Source organism: Sinohyriopsis cumingii, chromosome 1 (genome assembly GCF_028554795.1).
Source record: "Sinohyriopsis cumingii isolate HCF-2022 chromosome 1, ASM2855479v2, whole genome shotgun sequence".
In the NCBI taxonomy this organism is placed as follows: Eukaryota; Metazoa; Mollusca; class Bivalvia; order Unionida; family Unionidae; genus Sinohyriopsis; species Sinohyriopsis cumingii.
In genome coordinates this window covers 126776654-126792267 of record NC_142961.1, presented here as the reverse complement: position 1 = coordinate 126792267, position 15614 = coordinate 126776654, and the positions used below count along the sequence as shown (strand labels likewise).

Below are 15614 nucleotides of genomic sequence, written 5' to 3'. Positions count from 1 at the left end.
CCTTGACGAAAATAATTTCCATTAATTCAAGACAAGACCACTGCTCTCATTTATCTGTTGAATGTTTTAACCATCTCTGATTTAAGAAATTGCTGCAGTGTTGGACATATTATATATTAGATTGGCACAATTTTATTTATTACAAAGTCGACATCATTAATTTATTTTTGGTGGTGGTGGGGAACTATGTCATAATGATCGACCATTCAGGGGGCATACTGAGAGGAAGATTTTTCACGATAGCCATCATGGCAGTCATGTTGGGTGTGCGACTGGCACCGTTTTCATTCATGACTAACTATGTATTATAGTTAATATATTGGTGAAAACCCCATGTTGATATACCATCCATTTGGGACGAGGAGAGATAATATTTTCAAGACGGCCACCATGGCCACCATATTAAGGGCTAGTCATCTTCATTGTGGACCAATAGACAACATAAGAAGTTGAAACATAATGAATTTTTCAGACGTAATTGAAACATATAGCAATTTTAAACGGAATGCGATTTTTGACCGGGTTAAATCCCTGACATGTTATGGGTGCTAGTACTTTACCGGATCTGGTTGAGACATGATTGATTTTTAATGAGGATCCTGTTATGTTTTGCTAAATAACACAAAACTTGGATTGGTCTAACTACTTTAATGGCTAGATTACTACTGATCACAACAGTGAAAACAGATGCACACTAGTTTCTCACGCTACTGCTATCATAACGCATATAGGGTTACAACTGAGTGGGGGCTTGGGGCTGACCTTAGGTGACCTGTAACTGTCAGACCATTTGTAGCAACAGAATGTTAATACCGTATATTACCACAGATCCCTTTAATAACTATTTCAAACGAAACTGGAAATGGGTGAAGATTGGGTTTTGTTTATCGAAGTGCCAAGGTATGTAATGTTTGCAGAAACAGCGTAAATACTTGTAGAAATATGTGTCATAACGTGAAACTTTGCAGAGATCGGTATATTATGGGAAACGGGAAATGTTAGATTTTTTAAAACCCTGTGTCAATAATGGCGGTTAGACATCCATTCTAATTGGGTAAGATCACAGTTTGGGATGTGTTTCCCAGGCGAAATCTCTTGTTTACAAAAATGTTTTACACGCAAAATCAGGCAGTGAAGTTTTTACGCGATGCGGCAGGTATTGACTCCGGGGGATGTGAAACACTTGGAAACATCGTCCAAGGGCGTATAGTTGAGTCTATGAGAGACACGTAACCAGGAGTGTAACGAGACGGTTCTGCTAAGGAGAATATAGCGAACCTCAAAACGAAGAAACTTAATACGTCTTAATTTCATTCATATTGTTTTATATGAGTTAAGATACATGTTTTAAACGACTTGTCTTAATTGCGAATAACTGATTTTGATTAGATTTTTGTGATGTTTTATGCTCATGAATTGTTAGTTAGCAATAGGGTAGGCTAAGAAGTGAATTTGATTTAACTGTTTAACTACGATGTGAATTATTTTAACCTATGAAATAATTGTATTAACATTTGAGCAGCTTTGTGGTGCTATACGGTTATTTAGTGATTAGCTATATGTGTGCAAATGTCCGATATTTAGTTAAAGATAGTGATTAGTTCACAATGCAGAGGCTTAATTGTAATTTAGCGAGAGCAGATTATGCTACCAATCAATTAGTAAGGGTATCTAGTTATATTGGCGAAACATATTAATGTTCTCTACTCTAGTAACTGTTTACAGAAAGACCACTCCGGTGGCCTAGTGGTTAGAGCGTCCGCCTCGGATCCGGGAGGTCGTGGGTTCGATCCCCGGCCGAGTCATACCAAAGACTTACAAAAACGGTACTAACATCTTCCTCGCTTGGCGCTCAGCATTAAGAGGTTAGTGTTAGGAATGGTCGGCCTGGTGTCAGGATAATGTGACTGGGTGGGACATCATGCCACATGTCTGCGGCATGATGCCCCAGTGCTAGACATCACTAAAAACTGCTACACTGCAGACATCTTAGCGATATGACTAAAAAATTGTTAAAGCTACGTTAAAATTCCAAATCACACACACACACACACACACACACACACACACACACACACACACACGTTTACAGAAAGAATGAAAATTGAATGTATGTCGACATATACGACACTGTTGTACTGAATGAAAGGTTATGACCAGAAACCGATTAGCAGTAAAGGTCTGTCATGAAATATGATACTGGTTATTGTGAGTAATGGATAGTGAAACGTATACGCAGTTCAGGGTGTGGGAAAAGGATCAAGTGATTAGGCTTCCACGACTGAACATAAGAGCAAACGACAGGACGACCGAGAGGAGATACTAAAGGCGGTCATGCATGAGTATGTGAGAGGGAACGAGAGTGTTCCTGCGCAAGTCAACACAAGCAATGTTGATTTTGAAGAGTGACCAGCAACCTGTTATCAGGTTATGAAGACATTCCAGATAATTAAAGTTCGAAATACTCTCGATTTCGAGAGGAAATTTACCGTATCTATGTAAGCGGAACTGTTAATTACATTTTTGAACTTCAAGTTAGTTTAATCTCATGCTTAAGGTGCATCCAACAATTTGTCTTGTACAAACTTTTGTACAGTTTTTGGTCTTGTACAGTTTTAAATAAATTGTTATATTCTGTTTACAGGGGACTTGTGTTAGTCTGTTCTATATTTCTGCTCCGATCTCCATTTATTCTATCAAATAATTTCATATTTTAACATTCGCTCGATCCGGGCTATAACACCATGGTCGATCATCCTCTTGATATCGATAACCATTACAAAAGAAATATACCACCACAGAAGTCTTCTGATGCAAACCCCATGTCCGAATGATTTTCTTCTTATGAGCAGTAGCGAAAACAAGATTTTCAAGAAGGTAAAGAATTGGAAGTTAGATCAAACCGTTTTCAGTTAGGATCAACAAAAAGTTTAAGAGGTATTTTTGTATAAAAAAAGACAATGATGATATATGATCATTCATTTAAGAAAAGCAGTGGTAACGTGATTTTCAAGATGGCCACTGTGGCAGCCGTATTAAAACCCTACACAGTTTTTAGGTGAAAACCCCATGTCAATATGGCTTTACGTTCAAGAGGAATGACAATAAGAAGATTTTCAATATGGCTGCTGTGGCGGCCATACTGGATGTCAAATTGGCACCATTTTCCATTAGAACCAAGTAGACATCATATGTGAAATCTTGTAAAGAAAAACCTCATGTTCATATAACTATTCATTCAGGAAGAGTCGCAATATCAAGATGTTTAAGATGGTCTCTGTGCGGCGGCTATATTGGATGCCAGATCGGAACAACATTTGTTTAAGACCAACTGGGCATCATATGAAGTTTTCGATGAAAACCCCACTTCAATATAGCTCTCTTTTTCCAGAAGAGTTGCGATAAGAATATTTTCAAGGAGGCTGCCGTGGCGGCCATATTGGAATCACATCGGCACCAATTTTGTCGGACACCTACAAGTCATCATAAGAAGTCACTTAGTGAAACTCCCATTTGATGTGACTATTTATGTAAAAGTTGCGATAATACTATTTCAAGATGGCTGCCATGGTGGCCATATTGAACGTAAGAGCGTCATTGTCGTTTAGGACCATAACAAGTATCTTAGTGAGAACCCATGTTCATATGACAATCCATTCGGGTAGATTAGCGATAACACGATTTTCAAGATAGCCACTGTGTGTATTTTATTTACAAGCCTCGAAAAAAAGTAATTACTTCAAATGTTCATTTTCGGCACGTGTGCGTGTTTCTTTCACAAGCCTCTATAAAAGTAAAGAATTGAGATGAATCGATCAGCTTCAGTTCGTGAGAAAGTAAGTATGATTTGTTAGTTCGGAGTCTCGAATGGCGCTGAATTTTGTGTGTAATCACAACAAACCATGTATATGCCAACAGGGAGAAACAGAGAAATGTACGCATGTTATAAGCCAAGGTCAATGAGTGGATAGTGCTTACAATGCTAAAGGATGATAGTATAGTTGAAGAAATATGGTAAAGATAAATGTGGGAGAATAATCTTGTACACGAATCGTTTTCTATAAGTACCTCCTGTACAATGATCATCCGAAATAATTGACTAATCCGTTGCAAAGAACTGCTACGAGAGTAAATTAACGATCCACAATCAAATCCTACGAAACTACCTACGTTTCTTCAAACAGAATAGCGGTAATAAAAGTTTATACATAGGTTATTCTATACCAAATATATGCACCTATTGTTAGGTATATTTAATTTGCATTATTTTAGTTTTTTATTCATTATATGATATGAATCATTTTATTTTGGACTTGACCTTGTCCAAAATCAAGGTCATTTTCTACCTGACCTGAATCATTGATTCTGGTTTAATAAATAACACGTTTATCTCAATCTGAGTCCAGCATATTGGAAATCCCCCATGAAGTGCCTGGTCCACCTGATGTTTACCACATTTTTTATTATAATTTTAGTGACAGACCCTCTAACTAAAACTAAGATTTTATCTTGTAAACATTTGGAATCTTCCGGATTGAAATTTTCCATTTTTGCTTTTGGTAAACTGTCATTTATTTAACCCCCTCCCCCACTCCCTCTACTTTGTCAATTATTTAGCCCCCTCCCCCACTCCCTCTACTTTGTCATTTATTTACCCCCCTCCCCCACTCCCTCTACTTTGTCAATTATTTAACACCCTTCCCCACTCTTTCTACTTTGTCATTTATTTACCCCCTCCCCCACTCCCTCTACTTTGTCATTTATTTAACCCCCTCCCCCCACTCCCTATCAAACCGCATTACTACATGGTGAAATAAGTCTTCTAAATCTAATTAAATGACATTATAGGGTTTTAGGGTATATATATGAGAACACAAGCAACAATTGTAAAAAAAAGTCTGTGTTGTTTTCTTTTTCTTATCTTCAACTCCTTTAGTGTGAAGACTAACGGAAAAGGGGCAAAATCTTGATTACCTTTTCGGTTCAAAGCAAAGACCCTAACTTATCTCTCAAAATTTTATCCTAGAAGATTTTTTTTTTTCACAATCAAAATATCATGGACATGTGGTTAGTTTAATTTAATTAAATCTGGATATGTTGAATGCCGGAATTTGTCCGACGGGACTGATCTTTTTACCGACCTTATAATGCCCGTATCTGACACAGGAGTTTCTGCTAAGCCAAAAGAACTGCTTGATAAATAACCGCAGCTGGTATTTTATTTAAGTTTTAAAGTCACTGTTGACTTTGGTGAAACCCACAGTCTATACCATATTCTTCATAAACTTGCAGTATTAAGCCTGGTCCTCTCAAAAGCGTCATGAACAAAAATGGCAACGTTTTGAGCAATGGGACTATTCAGAATTTCGACATAATTGATTACCTTGTGAGCCAGAGTTTGAATTTCACGTGATTTTTAAGGTCTGAAATGTTAAACTGTAAACTATTTCAAATTTGTAAATTTGGCATTTCGCTCTGCCTATGCCTCTCACAAAATGCTGGCTATGCCATTCACAAAATGTCTGCCAATGCCTTTCACAAAATGCTGCCAAGCGCGAGAGGTAAACCAAACAATATGTTAATAGCAATATTTTTATTCGAATAGTCGCAAAATTATTGTTCCGAATGTGTTCAGATATCTGCCTCAGCTCTATTAACATACATGCCCGTCGCAAGCAATCAAATGGCCACATTAACTGTAGTAACACTGTGGTGACCCCGAGGCTCCGCGTGTTTTAGTTAATTTTCCAACGCATAGAACAAAGATAATTATGATGAAGTGTGCTTGTGTGACAATAATGCCCATTCTCACACGTTTATCGAGTCTTCACTCTCGTGCCGAGCTACACTGGTCAGTATTTATAAAGCCATAAATGACCATCCAAGAAAATAAACGAAAGCAAGTCATTATCAACAGATGACCAATTCACAGTAACCTCCTTTTGGGACTTGGACGACCATTACTTTACTTTATGTCGATTCCATATTTTCCGCAACATTAAAGGACAAACTAATTAATACGGACATCTACATCGTGACCAAGAACATGCATTCATTGTCCATTGTTTAAAGGTTGATTTTTAATTTGCATCACCAAAACAAACAGTATTAAATGAAAAGAAAAAACACAATTATTATTATAATTTATATGTTGTGTGCAATCAACAACATTTTTTTTCTAATCTTTAAGAGCTTTTTTTTTCTTTCCGTTGTTACTCTGCTTACCATCCACATTGGTAACCAATGTACACATTCGTCCTTTTATCAGAATTAAAGACGACATCTAAAGAAATTTCACATGACGTGTCTACAACTCCCCTTAGTAAGAGCTTGCTTTATAAGTCATTGTCTGAGTTACTTTGATATTATGACCAGCCATCCGTTTCCACTGCATGTAATGTCCTTTTGTTCTTATTTGAGAAAATTAACTACTGTCACGAATATGTTATTTTTATTTGCTGAAGATAATATTTTACACATATCTGACCCAGTAGAGATAAAACAAAATGCACTACATATTTCAGTAATCATTTGGCTACATCCTTTTGGAATTTCATAACAGTCGAACATTCCAACCCTTTCCGAAACAAAAATAAAATTATCTCGTGGGTCGGTGGTTCTTTCTGGGGCTTTCCCGGGTTCTTCCTCCACCATTAATACTGGCCGCCATATATAGCCTATCGTGTGCTGAAAATGGCGTTAAACCCCACAACAGCAACAACAAAAATAAAATTAAATTATATTTCTCGTGTCCTGAATGAACAAATATCTTTATCCAAACAAAACATTCTCTACAAATACTGGTAAGTAGTATATGGATGTCAAGAAACTGTTAAGTAAAAAATAATGATTTACAAAAATAGGGGGAATTAATTATTGTATAGATGACACTATTTGAAGCAGTCTGAAATGACAGTCTGAAAGACGTTGTCACCTTGCGTATTAGCGTATATACTCCCATACAGCTTGGATCTACCTGCAAACTCCATAGATCGGTGCCTGCCGTTGCATACTGTAATAGCAAATTTAGGTCTATGCACTTTGTAAAGAGTAATCATTAGAACAATCCATGGATCACGATCTCCAAGCGCATTATGATACAGCAGATAGTGGTCTTCATTGTTTGCATTTGGACCCAATATATGAGTACATACCGTAACAATTTTTGGCTATTAATCAACAGTTTAACGTTGAAAATGTTTGGGTTTTTTCATTATGTAGTGACATCCAATTAAATTAAATACATACAATCAAATAAGTTTGCTTATAACACATAGCATCGGATGCAAAATAAATTAATTTTCAAAGAAGGTCAATATCCAACCAACTTCCCAATCACATATGTTAAGCTTAGCTGACGAGTAAACTTTTAAGACACAAATACCGTGAACATCACATTGTAATTAATACCGATACTAATAGTCCTCTATCTAAAAAACTGAATCCAGTTTTTTCTTTTAGTCACATTGACCCCGACCTTTAACTTTTTGACCCCTAAATTAACAGGCTCATTCCTTATCCAAAGCGTAAGCCATCCACAAAGTGTGGCCAAACTTTGTGATATAGAACTAATAATTTCTTCTTTAAGTCACAGTGACGTTATCCCTCGATTTTTTGACCCCCTAATCGAAAGGCTTTTTCCCTACCCAAATGTACCTGCCATTTAAAACGTTTTGTCCAGGTCTGTGGTGTAGAACTAATGCCATTATGTATGTATATACGTCTGAACATTGATATTTTTTCAGTCAAAGTGACACTGACCTTTGGCCTTTTGACCTCTAAATCAAACTTTTGTTTTAGCTCACCCTAAGTTCAAACCTTCTGCAAACTTTGGCAGCCGTAAATGACGGAGACCTTAAGTTCTTGTGGGGAAACCATTTCTCTTCTTTCAGACATAGTGACCATGATCTTTAATTTTTTATGCTCTAAATCAACAGGCTTCTTCCATTCTCCAAGTGTAAAGACTGATAACCGTAGATCGCGATGAATTCGATTTATTATGCAACAAACATTTTTGTTATTACAGTCACGCTGACATTGATCTTTGGAGCCTGAAATCGACAGTATTCTTTCTTACTGCAAGTGCATGCTATCAAGAACGTTTGGCAACTGTAGCTGGTGGACAACTCGAGTTACTGTTCAGAACAAGAAATTGATACGTACGTATATACGTTTGAACGGACAGATATCAAAATGATATTATGGTGGTCATATAACAAATCACAGAGAGCTAAATATGTAGTACCATAGACAAATGTTACACGATTGAAAGACGTTTAATTATTTAAAGTTTCTGAGAAGATATATTACGGTCGCGTGTTACAATGGCGATTAATCATTATAAAAAAAATTGGCAGAACTGCCCATAACTTCAACATACAGGTTATCGCCAAGTTTTCAACCGGTAAAGACACACGGTTTACTCTGACCTATTCCACGGTTCCGTCTTTAACTTCGTTTGGGGTTAGTTGGTCTTCCCGACACTTTTAACACATTGTTGGCTATATCATATAGTGGAAATGAGTAATAAAAGAACATACCAAGGCAGCTGACTCAGGATGTCCTAGGCTGGTATTGAACCAGTGATCCTTGCGTTAAGGGTCAGACGCCCAACCAACTGAGCTACCGTTAAAGGTTCTTCCATTGGGACATATAAACATTTTACACAACAGCTACCGTTAAAGGTTCTTCCATTGGGACATATAAGCATTTTACATAACAGCTACCGTTAAAGGTTATTCCATTGGGACATATAAACATTTACATAACAGCTACCGTTAACGGTTCTTCCATTGAGACATATAAACATTTTACATAACAGCTACCGATAAAGGTTCTTCCATTGAGACATATAAACATTTTACATAACAGCTACCGTTAAAGGTTCCTCAATTGGGACATAAACATTTTACATAACAGCTACCGTTAAATGTTCTTCCATTGGGACGTATAAACATTTTATATAACAGCTACCGTTGATGGTTCTTCCATTGGGACATATAAACATTTCACATAACAGCTACCGTTAAAGGTTCCTCAATTGGGACATATAAACATTTTACATAACAGCTACCGTTGAAGGTTCTTCCGTTGGGATATGTAAACATTTTACATAACATCTTACAAAGAAAATAGGAAAAAATCGCATGATACTTGTTATTATTATTGTTTTTACTAATATAAATAACAGCCCTGTTTCGGGACTTCATTACCAGCTGACTTTATAAGAGCTACATATACTGAGTAAATCACTACTCTGAATGAACGGATAATTATTTCTGACTGGTTGATTTCTGGGATGCCGTCGTTGACGGAATTATGGGTTTCATTTGTGTTATAACATATGTAAAGTACGAACCTGTTTGACAATCGAATCCTGTCCAGCCAGGCGCACACCCAGTCTCACATATACCCATAATACTGTGACACGCTTCATTGCTGTCCTGACAATGGCACTCCTTCATACAGTTGTGACCGAACCTTCCAGCTGGGCAGTCTGATAAAAAAAAAGGTACAGAAATTAATTGACAAGATCTTCTAAGGCAAGCACAACTTTACAATAATCAGATTTGCATCGAATGTGAAACTTTGAACGGACCTCATCTCAAACACTGCAAATGATCAAGACGCACTTATCCTGACTTTGCTATCTTAGTTTTCCGCGACAATCATATAGCCTCCAAAAGACATGAAGAAACTATCGATATGTTTGTTGTTTTGTTTGTTTGTTTTTTGTTTTTGTTTTTATTTTGGGGGGGGGGAGTGGAGTTTGATCAGGTCTTTTTGATATACTTCATTTTAAAAAGCTTTCTCACAAGGCAAAATCTGTATTATATTTCATACACAATTTTGCCTGAATCTCCTAAGGCATAGAGTCTTAAATAGCGTATAAAGACATAATTATCTTAAATGGAAAGGAAATAATCCTCAAATTTTTGTTTCGGCAATCTGGGAAACAAACGTACATCAATTATTGAGATTCTTCACCATCATTTTCAATACTGGTCACTGATTGAAAATATTCTTCCTCTTTTGAATATATATATATATATATATATATATATATATATATATATATATATATATATATATATATATATATATATATATATATATATATATATATATTCTTTGCTGCTCTTTAATTATTCTGAATATGAAAACAGAAACACAAAGAAAATTTAACACATGAAGATAGTTACTGCAGTTGTTGACGTTGCAGTGTTCCCATCGTTTATCTTTCTCTGTGGTGTAGCACCAGGGTCTAGAAGAGTCTTTAGTTGTTCGGCAGTAGTTATCGGGTAGTTTCTCATCCGGGAAGTCCTTATCGCCATAAGAATGCCGATGCGGTGTTTGGGAGCCCCAGCTTTGACAAATGTATAGGTTTGCTGTTACTGATAATGTTCCTTGGTAAAGCCGCGGCTGCCCGTTGTAAAAGCACGAATTCGCTGCAAAGGACATGTGCATATTATGTATGATAGAGTTTGGCATATTTCCAAAATATGGAACATAGTATATATAGCACATAGTTGTACTGAAAAGTCCATTCCAAAAGTATGACAGAATGACTTACTTGTTCCAGTCAAAAATTGAAACGAAGCTACCTATTTTGAGAAATCGTGCCTCTTTAATAATGATTTATTCATGTACTCATCCTTGTCATCACAATTATGTATCTATTCGTGTACTCACCATGGCCATCACATTCATGTATCTATTCGTGCACTCATCATGGCCATCACATTTATGTATTTATTCATGTACTCATCATGGCCATCTCATTCATGTATATATTCATGTACTCATCATGGCCATCTCATTCATGTATATATTCATGTACTCGTCCTGGCCATCACAGCAATGTATATATTAATGTACTCATCCTGGCCATCACATTCATGTATATATTCTTTACTTATCTTGGCCATCACATTTATGTTTATATTCATGTACTCATCATGGCCATCACAGTATTTGTATATATTCATGTACTCATCATGGCCGTCACAGTATTTGTATATATTAATGTACTCATCCTGGCTATCACATTTATGTATATATTCATGTACTCAACCTGGCCATCACAGTAATGTATATATTAATGTACTCATCCTGGCCATCACATTCATGTATATATTCATTTACTCATCCTGGCCATCACATTCATGTATATATTCATGTACTCGTCCTGGCCATCACAGTAATGTATATATTAATGTACTCATCCTGGCCATCACATTCATGTATATATTCATGTACTCATCCTGGCTATCACATTTATGTATATATTCATGTACTCGTCCTGGCTATCACAGTAATGTATATGTTAATGTACTCATCCTGGCCATCACATTCATGTATATATTCATGTACTCAACCTGGCTATTACATTTATGTATATATTCATGTACTCAACCTGGCCATCACAGTAATGTATCTATCTATTCATTGACTCATCCTGATCATGTATACCGCTCCGGTGGCCTAAGTGGTTAGAGCATCCGCCTCGAATGCGAGAGGTCGCGGGTTCCAACCCCGGCCGAGTCATACCAAAAACATAAAAATGGTACAAGCAGCTGTCTCGTTAGGCGCTTAGTATTAAAAGGTTAGTGTTAGGACTGGTCAGCCTGGTGTGAGGATAATGTGACTGGGTAAGACATGATGATACACGCCTGCTGTAATATGCCGTAGTGCTAGACATCGCTATAAGCTGCCACACTACAGACATCGTAGCGATATGACTGTAAAATTGTTAAAGCTACGTTAAAAATCCAAACCACACACACACACAAACACACACACACACACATACACACACACACACACACACACTATATCTATTCATGTACACAACCTGGCCATCACAATAAATGTATGTATTGATCAACACATCCTGGCCATCACATCATAATGTCTAAGATTGGAAAAGTCGTATATTTGTACCAAATATATTCTACAGGATACAACTTAACAAGGAAATTGACTAGGTGACTTTCTACCCCCACTTTATCTAGTATTTGTTACTGAAATCTCTCAAATTATCTTCAATGTCTTCTTTTCTAAAAAGATACCGGATAATGACCCAATCTTTTCTTACTGAAATCTCTCAATTTATCTTCAATGTCTACTTTTCTAAAAAAAATACGGATAATGATCCAATCTTTTCTTACTGAAATCTCTCAATTTATCTTCAATGTCTACTTTTCTAAACAGATACCGGATAATGACCCAGTCTTTTCTTACTGAAATCTCTCAAATTATCTTCAATGTCTACGTTTCTAAAAAGATACCGGATAATGGCCAATCTTTGCGCACATCTGACATAGTCTTTGTAGAATTGTTTCATATTTATAAACGCTGCTTTTAACACGTGTATTGCCAAATATCACAGAGCTTCACTTCCTGTTCCTTTTGCCAATTACATCATATACTCACATAGACGTCTGAATTTATGCAAATGCACACACACTCAACTCACATAGCTGACATCCGGGTCCCCAGTAACCATTAGTGCAACCAGACTGGCATTCTCCAGACACCTTGCCACACACCTCGTCTCTATGGCAACGACATCTATAGCGACATTTGTAGCCAAATGAGCCGTCTGGACATCGTCTTAGCAGATCTATTATATCACCTGCAATTTAAAAGAGCTTTTTTTAATTGTCATCAGAAATCTACGTGTATTGATTGAATTCTGAAAATGAAAACATAGTTCCATTGTTCGCCTCATGAACTCGAGATGCAAACATGTCTATGCAATGTTAAGTTTGACGACAGAAAATTAACAATGTACCTGACCACACTGAAGATGATGACATCCATTATTCTATATACAAATCGTTGAAAGTCTTCATATGTGTAAAGGTAACCAGTGGTGAATGGAGCAAAATATTTCATGCGGGTAATTTAGGCATGTGTTTCCTTGTTGTAAGATCGTGCAGCTAAGTCTTTGTTGACTGGGATTTCAATGATGACGTGGTTAATGTAACGAAAAGCGATGTACGAATGATACAAAACGTACATATGTTTCTATATCGATTAGAGTCTTTTCCTTTGTAATGTGCAGGATTTCCAGTTTACTACACAATAGTGCCATACTATACAAGCTGAAGATCATGTCATTTGTTCCAGCTAAATATTTTTTGGGGCGAAAATTCAACTTTTAATTATTTTGTCATCTCCACGTTAAAGCGTATAAAATAGAACAGAAGCAGACAAAAACACTCTTGGTAGCTTTTAAAACCCTTTACCAGGTGGGGAGATGCGTGGACCATGAAAGGTCACGGACAGGGCATGCAGGTGAGTGGAGGAGATAGACAACAGAAGAGTTCACAGTCGTAAAAGGTGCGTGTTTCGTCTGTCCTCCTATCACTGAATAGATAAATCAACTTCTCAAAGTATTTTCTTGAAAATAAGTCCAAATTGTGGTATACACAATGTGCAATCAAACAGTTAAGCCCCGTTTACCACAAAACTCAAGCTCAAAGCCTCAAATTCAGATCTGATACTTTGACTATGTTTAGGTAAATAAAATTTAAGACTCAGTGAAGGAAATTTAAATTAAGGAAATCGTGAGATTCATGGCTGCGATTTTACACTAATAAAAATAATATACAACCAAAGGTTTGGGGTTTCGACAGCGAGTTTCGTGCTCGAAAGTGCCGAGAAATACGAGGTCAGGTATACAATCGATTGAAATATGAAACATTCCCATCTTAGAATATTAAAGACCAATCCCTCGAGGGGACTGACGTTCTGCTGTCTGAAATGAATTTCCAGGAATTTAAGATAGGACCACTTCTTCCTTTTAACTTCTGAGTGTTGAAACCATCTTTTTGATCTTCTGCAGAGATAACAAAATATTCAAATTAGCTTATGTGGCAGACATACTGGATGTCAGATTAGCTTATGTGGCAGACATACTGGATGTCAGATTTGCACCATTTACATTTAGTATCAATTAAACATTATAAGAACTATTTTGGTGCAAGGACACTGATAATAGTTTGGCCGTCGAGAAGTAGTAATAACAAGATTTTCAATATGACAATTGGCAGGCAGATTGATTGTTTGAATAACACCATTTTCATTTAGGACCAACCAGATATCATAACAAGTTGTTTAGTAATAAAACCTACGTTGATACGACCATCCACTCGGAAGGAGTAGGGAAAACAATATTTTCAAGATGGTTGCTGTGGTGTGTATACTAAACATCATATCGGCATAATTTCCATTTAGAACCAAATATTAGCGTCTACTAGTCAAAATCCTATCTTGATGTGGTCTACGGCATTAAAAGAAAAAAGATTACAAGACGACAACTGTAGCGGCCATATAGGCTGTCCGAGCGGCACCCGTTTCATTTAGGACTAACGACCACAGAACGAGTGTGTGTGTAAAGTTTCATGGCAATCCTCCATGAAGTTTAAGAAAAGTAGCGATAACAAATGTGTGCTAACGAACAAACATCGGACGACGGACAACTGACCATCTCAAAAGCTCTTCTGATCTACCATAAGTAGACCTAAAACAGTCTTTCGAACAGGGTTTTAGTAAACCATGAAATTCGCTAAGTTTCAATCAACTCTTCCATCAACTGATCGTTTCTTGGCAAAAGTATTTTTGTCAATAATAATTAAGGATGCAAGCTCTGGTGTTTTAACGGGAAAAAACTTAAAGTGTTAAATCGTAAAGTTTCAGTGCTAACAATATCACACAAAAGATCTTTGAAACAAATGATACTATCTAGAACACAAACAGACAGTGTATTAAAATATTTTTAAAAACCAAAAGAAAACTAAATGTTTGTCGGAAAATGAATCTCCGTGAAGAGGAAATATAGACCAGAAAGAATGCAGTGGATGGTGACCGCAGCAGAGATGAAAGTTCTATGAAGAAATTGACTGCAGTTTAGTCTGCATGACTTGGAACAGAGTGGGATGGAAGACCTTGGAACAGAGTGGGATGGAAGACAATGGAACTGAGTTGGGTGGAAGACAGCTGCTGAAAATCTATCAGCAGAGTAATATGTAAGTAAGCAAGTTAAGTAAGTGGAGGTTTATCAGAATTTAGCATAACAAACAACGCTAGTATTAAATATCTTTATTCTTTATGTTGGCATTAAAGGCATAGTTAGTAGTGTTTATATTGACGCTGGGGATCAATTAGTAAATTATTGAATTCGTAGTGTTAATTACAAACATAATAGGGGCCTATCCCCCTTTTGTATTCAATCAATGTTAATGCCAAGACTCACTTCAAAACCTCACTTAACAGCACAGATAATGTATACACAACTCTAAAACAATTACTAGCCCAGTCAGCTATCAACACAACTAATAAAAAGTGCAAACGGTGAAAGCGACAAAGTGAACACAGAACAATAATTAAATTTTATGGCTCTTCACACATTTTGTCAGAAAGCTACGCTGCATTGAATTCAACAGATTTCAGGGAGATGGTAGGAGTATTAAACGCGTTTCACAGGAAAGCAACGTTGCTCGTATCTAGGGATAGCACCCGATTGTTTACAAGTTTGAAGTAAAAGTGAGGTCAAAGCATCTTGTGTATACGAATAACATTCATAATAAAAAGCGTGATTTTAAACA

At 36.6% G+C, this 15614-nt stretch overlaps 1 protein-coding gene across 1 annotated transcript in view; it reads right to left on the bottom strand.

Annotated features, from left to right (window-relative positions):
• Positions 1 to 15614, bottom strand: part of LOC149807833 (receptor-type tyrosine-protein phosphatase mu-like) — a 411639-nt gene that overhangs the window by 98187 nt on the left and 297838 nt on the right. The window contains exons 2-4 of the mRNA XM_089971230.1: positions 12479 to 12637; positions 10203 to 10448; positions 9359 to 9496 (exon numbers count right to left, since the gene is read on the bottom strand). Of these exons, the coding sequence (XP_089827356.1) occupies positions 9359 to 9496; positions 10203 to 10448; positions 12479 to 12637 (543 nt within the window). The remainder of the gene's footprint in view (positions 1 to 9358; positions 9497 to 10202; positions 10449 to 12478; positions 12638 to 15614) is intronic.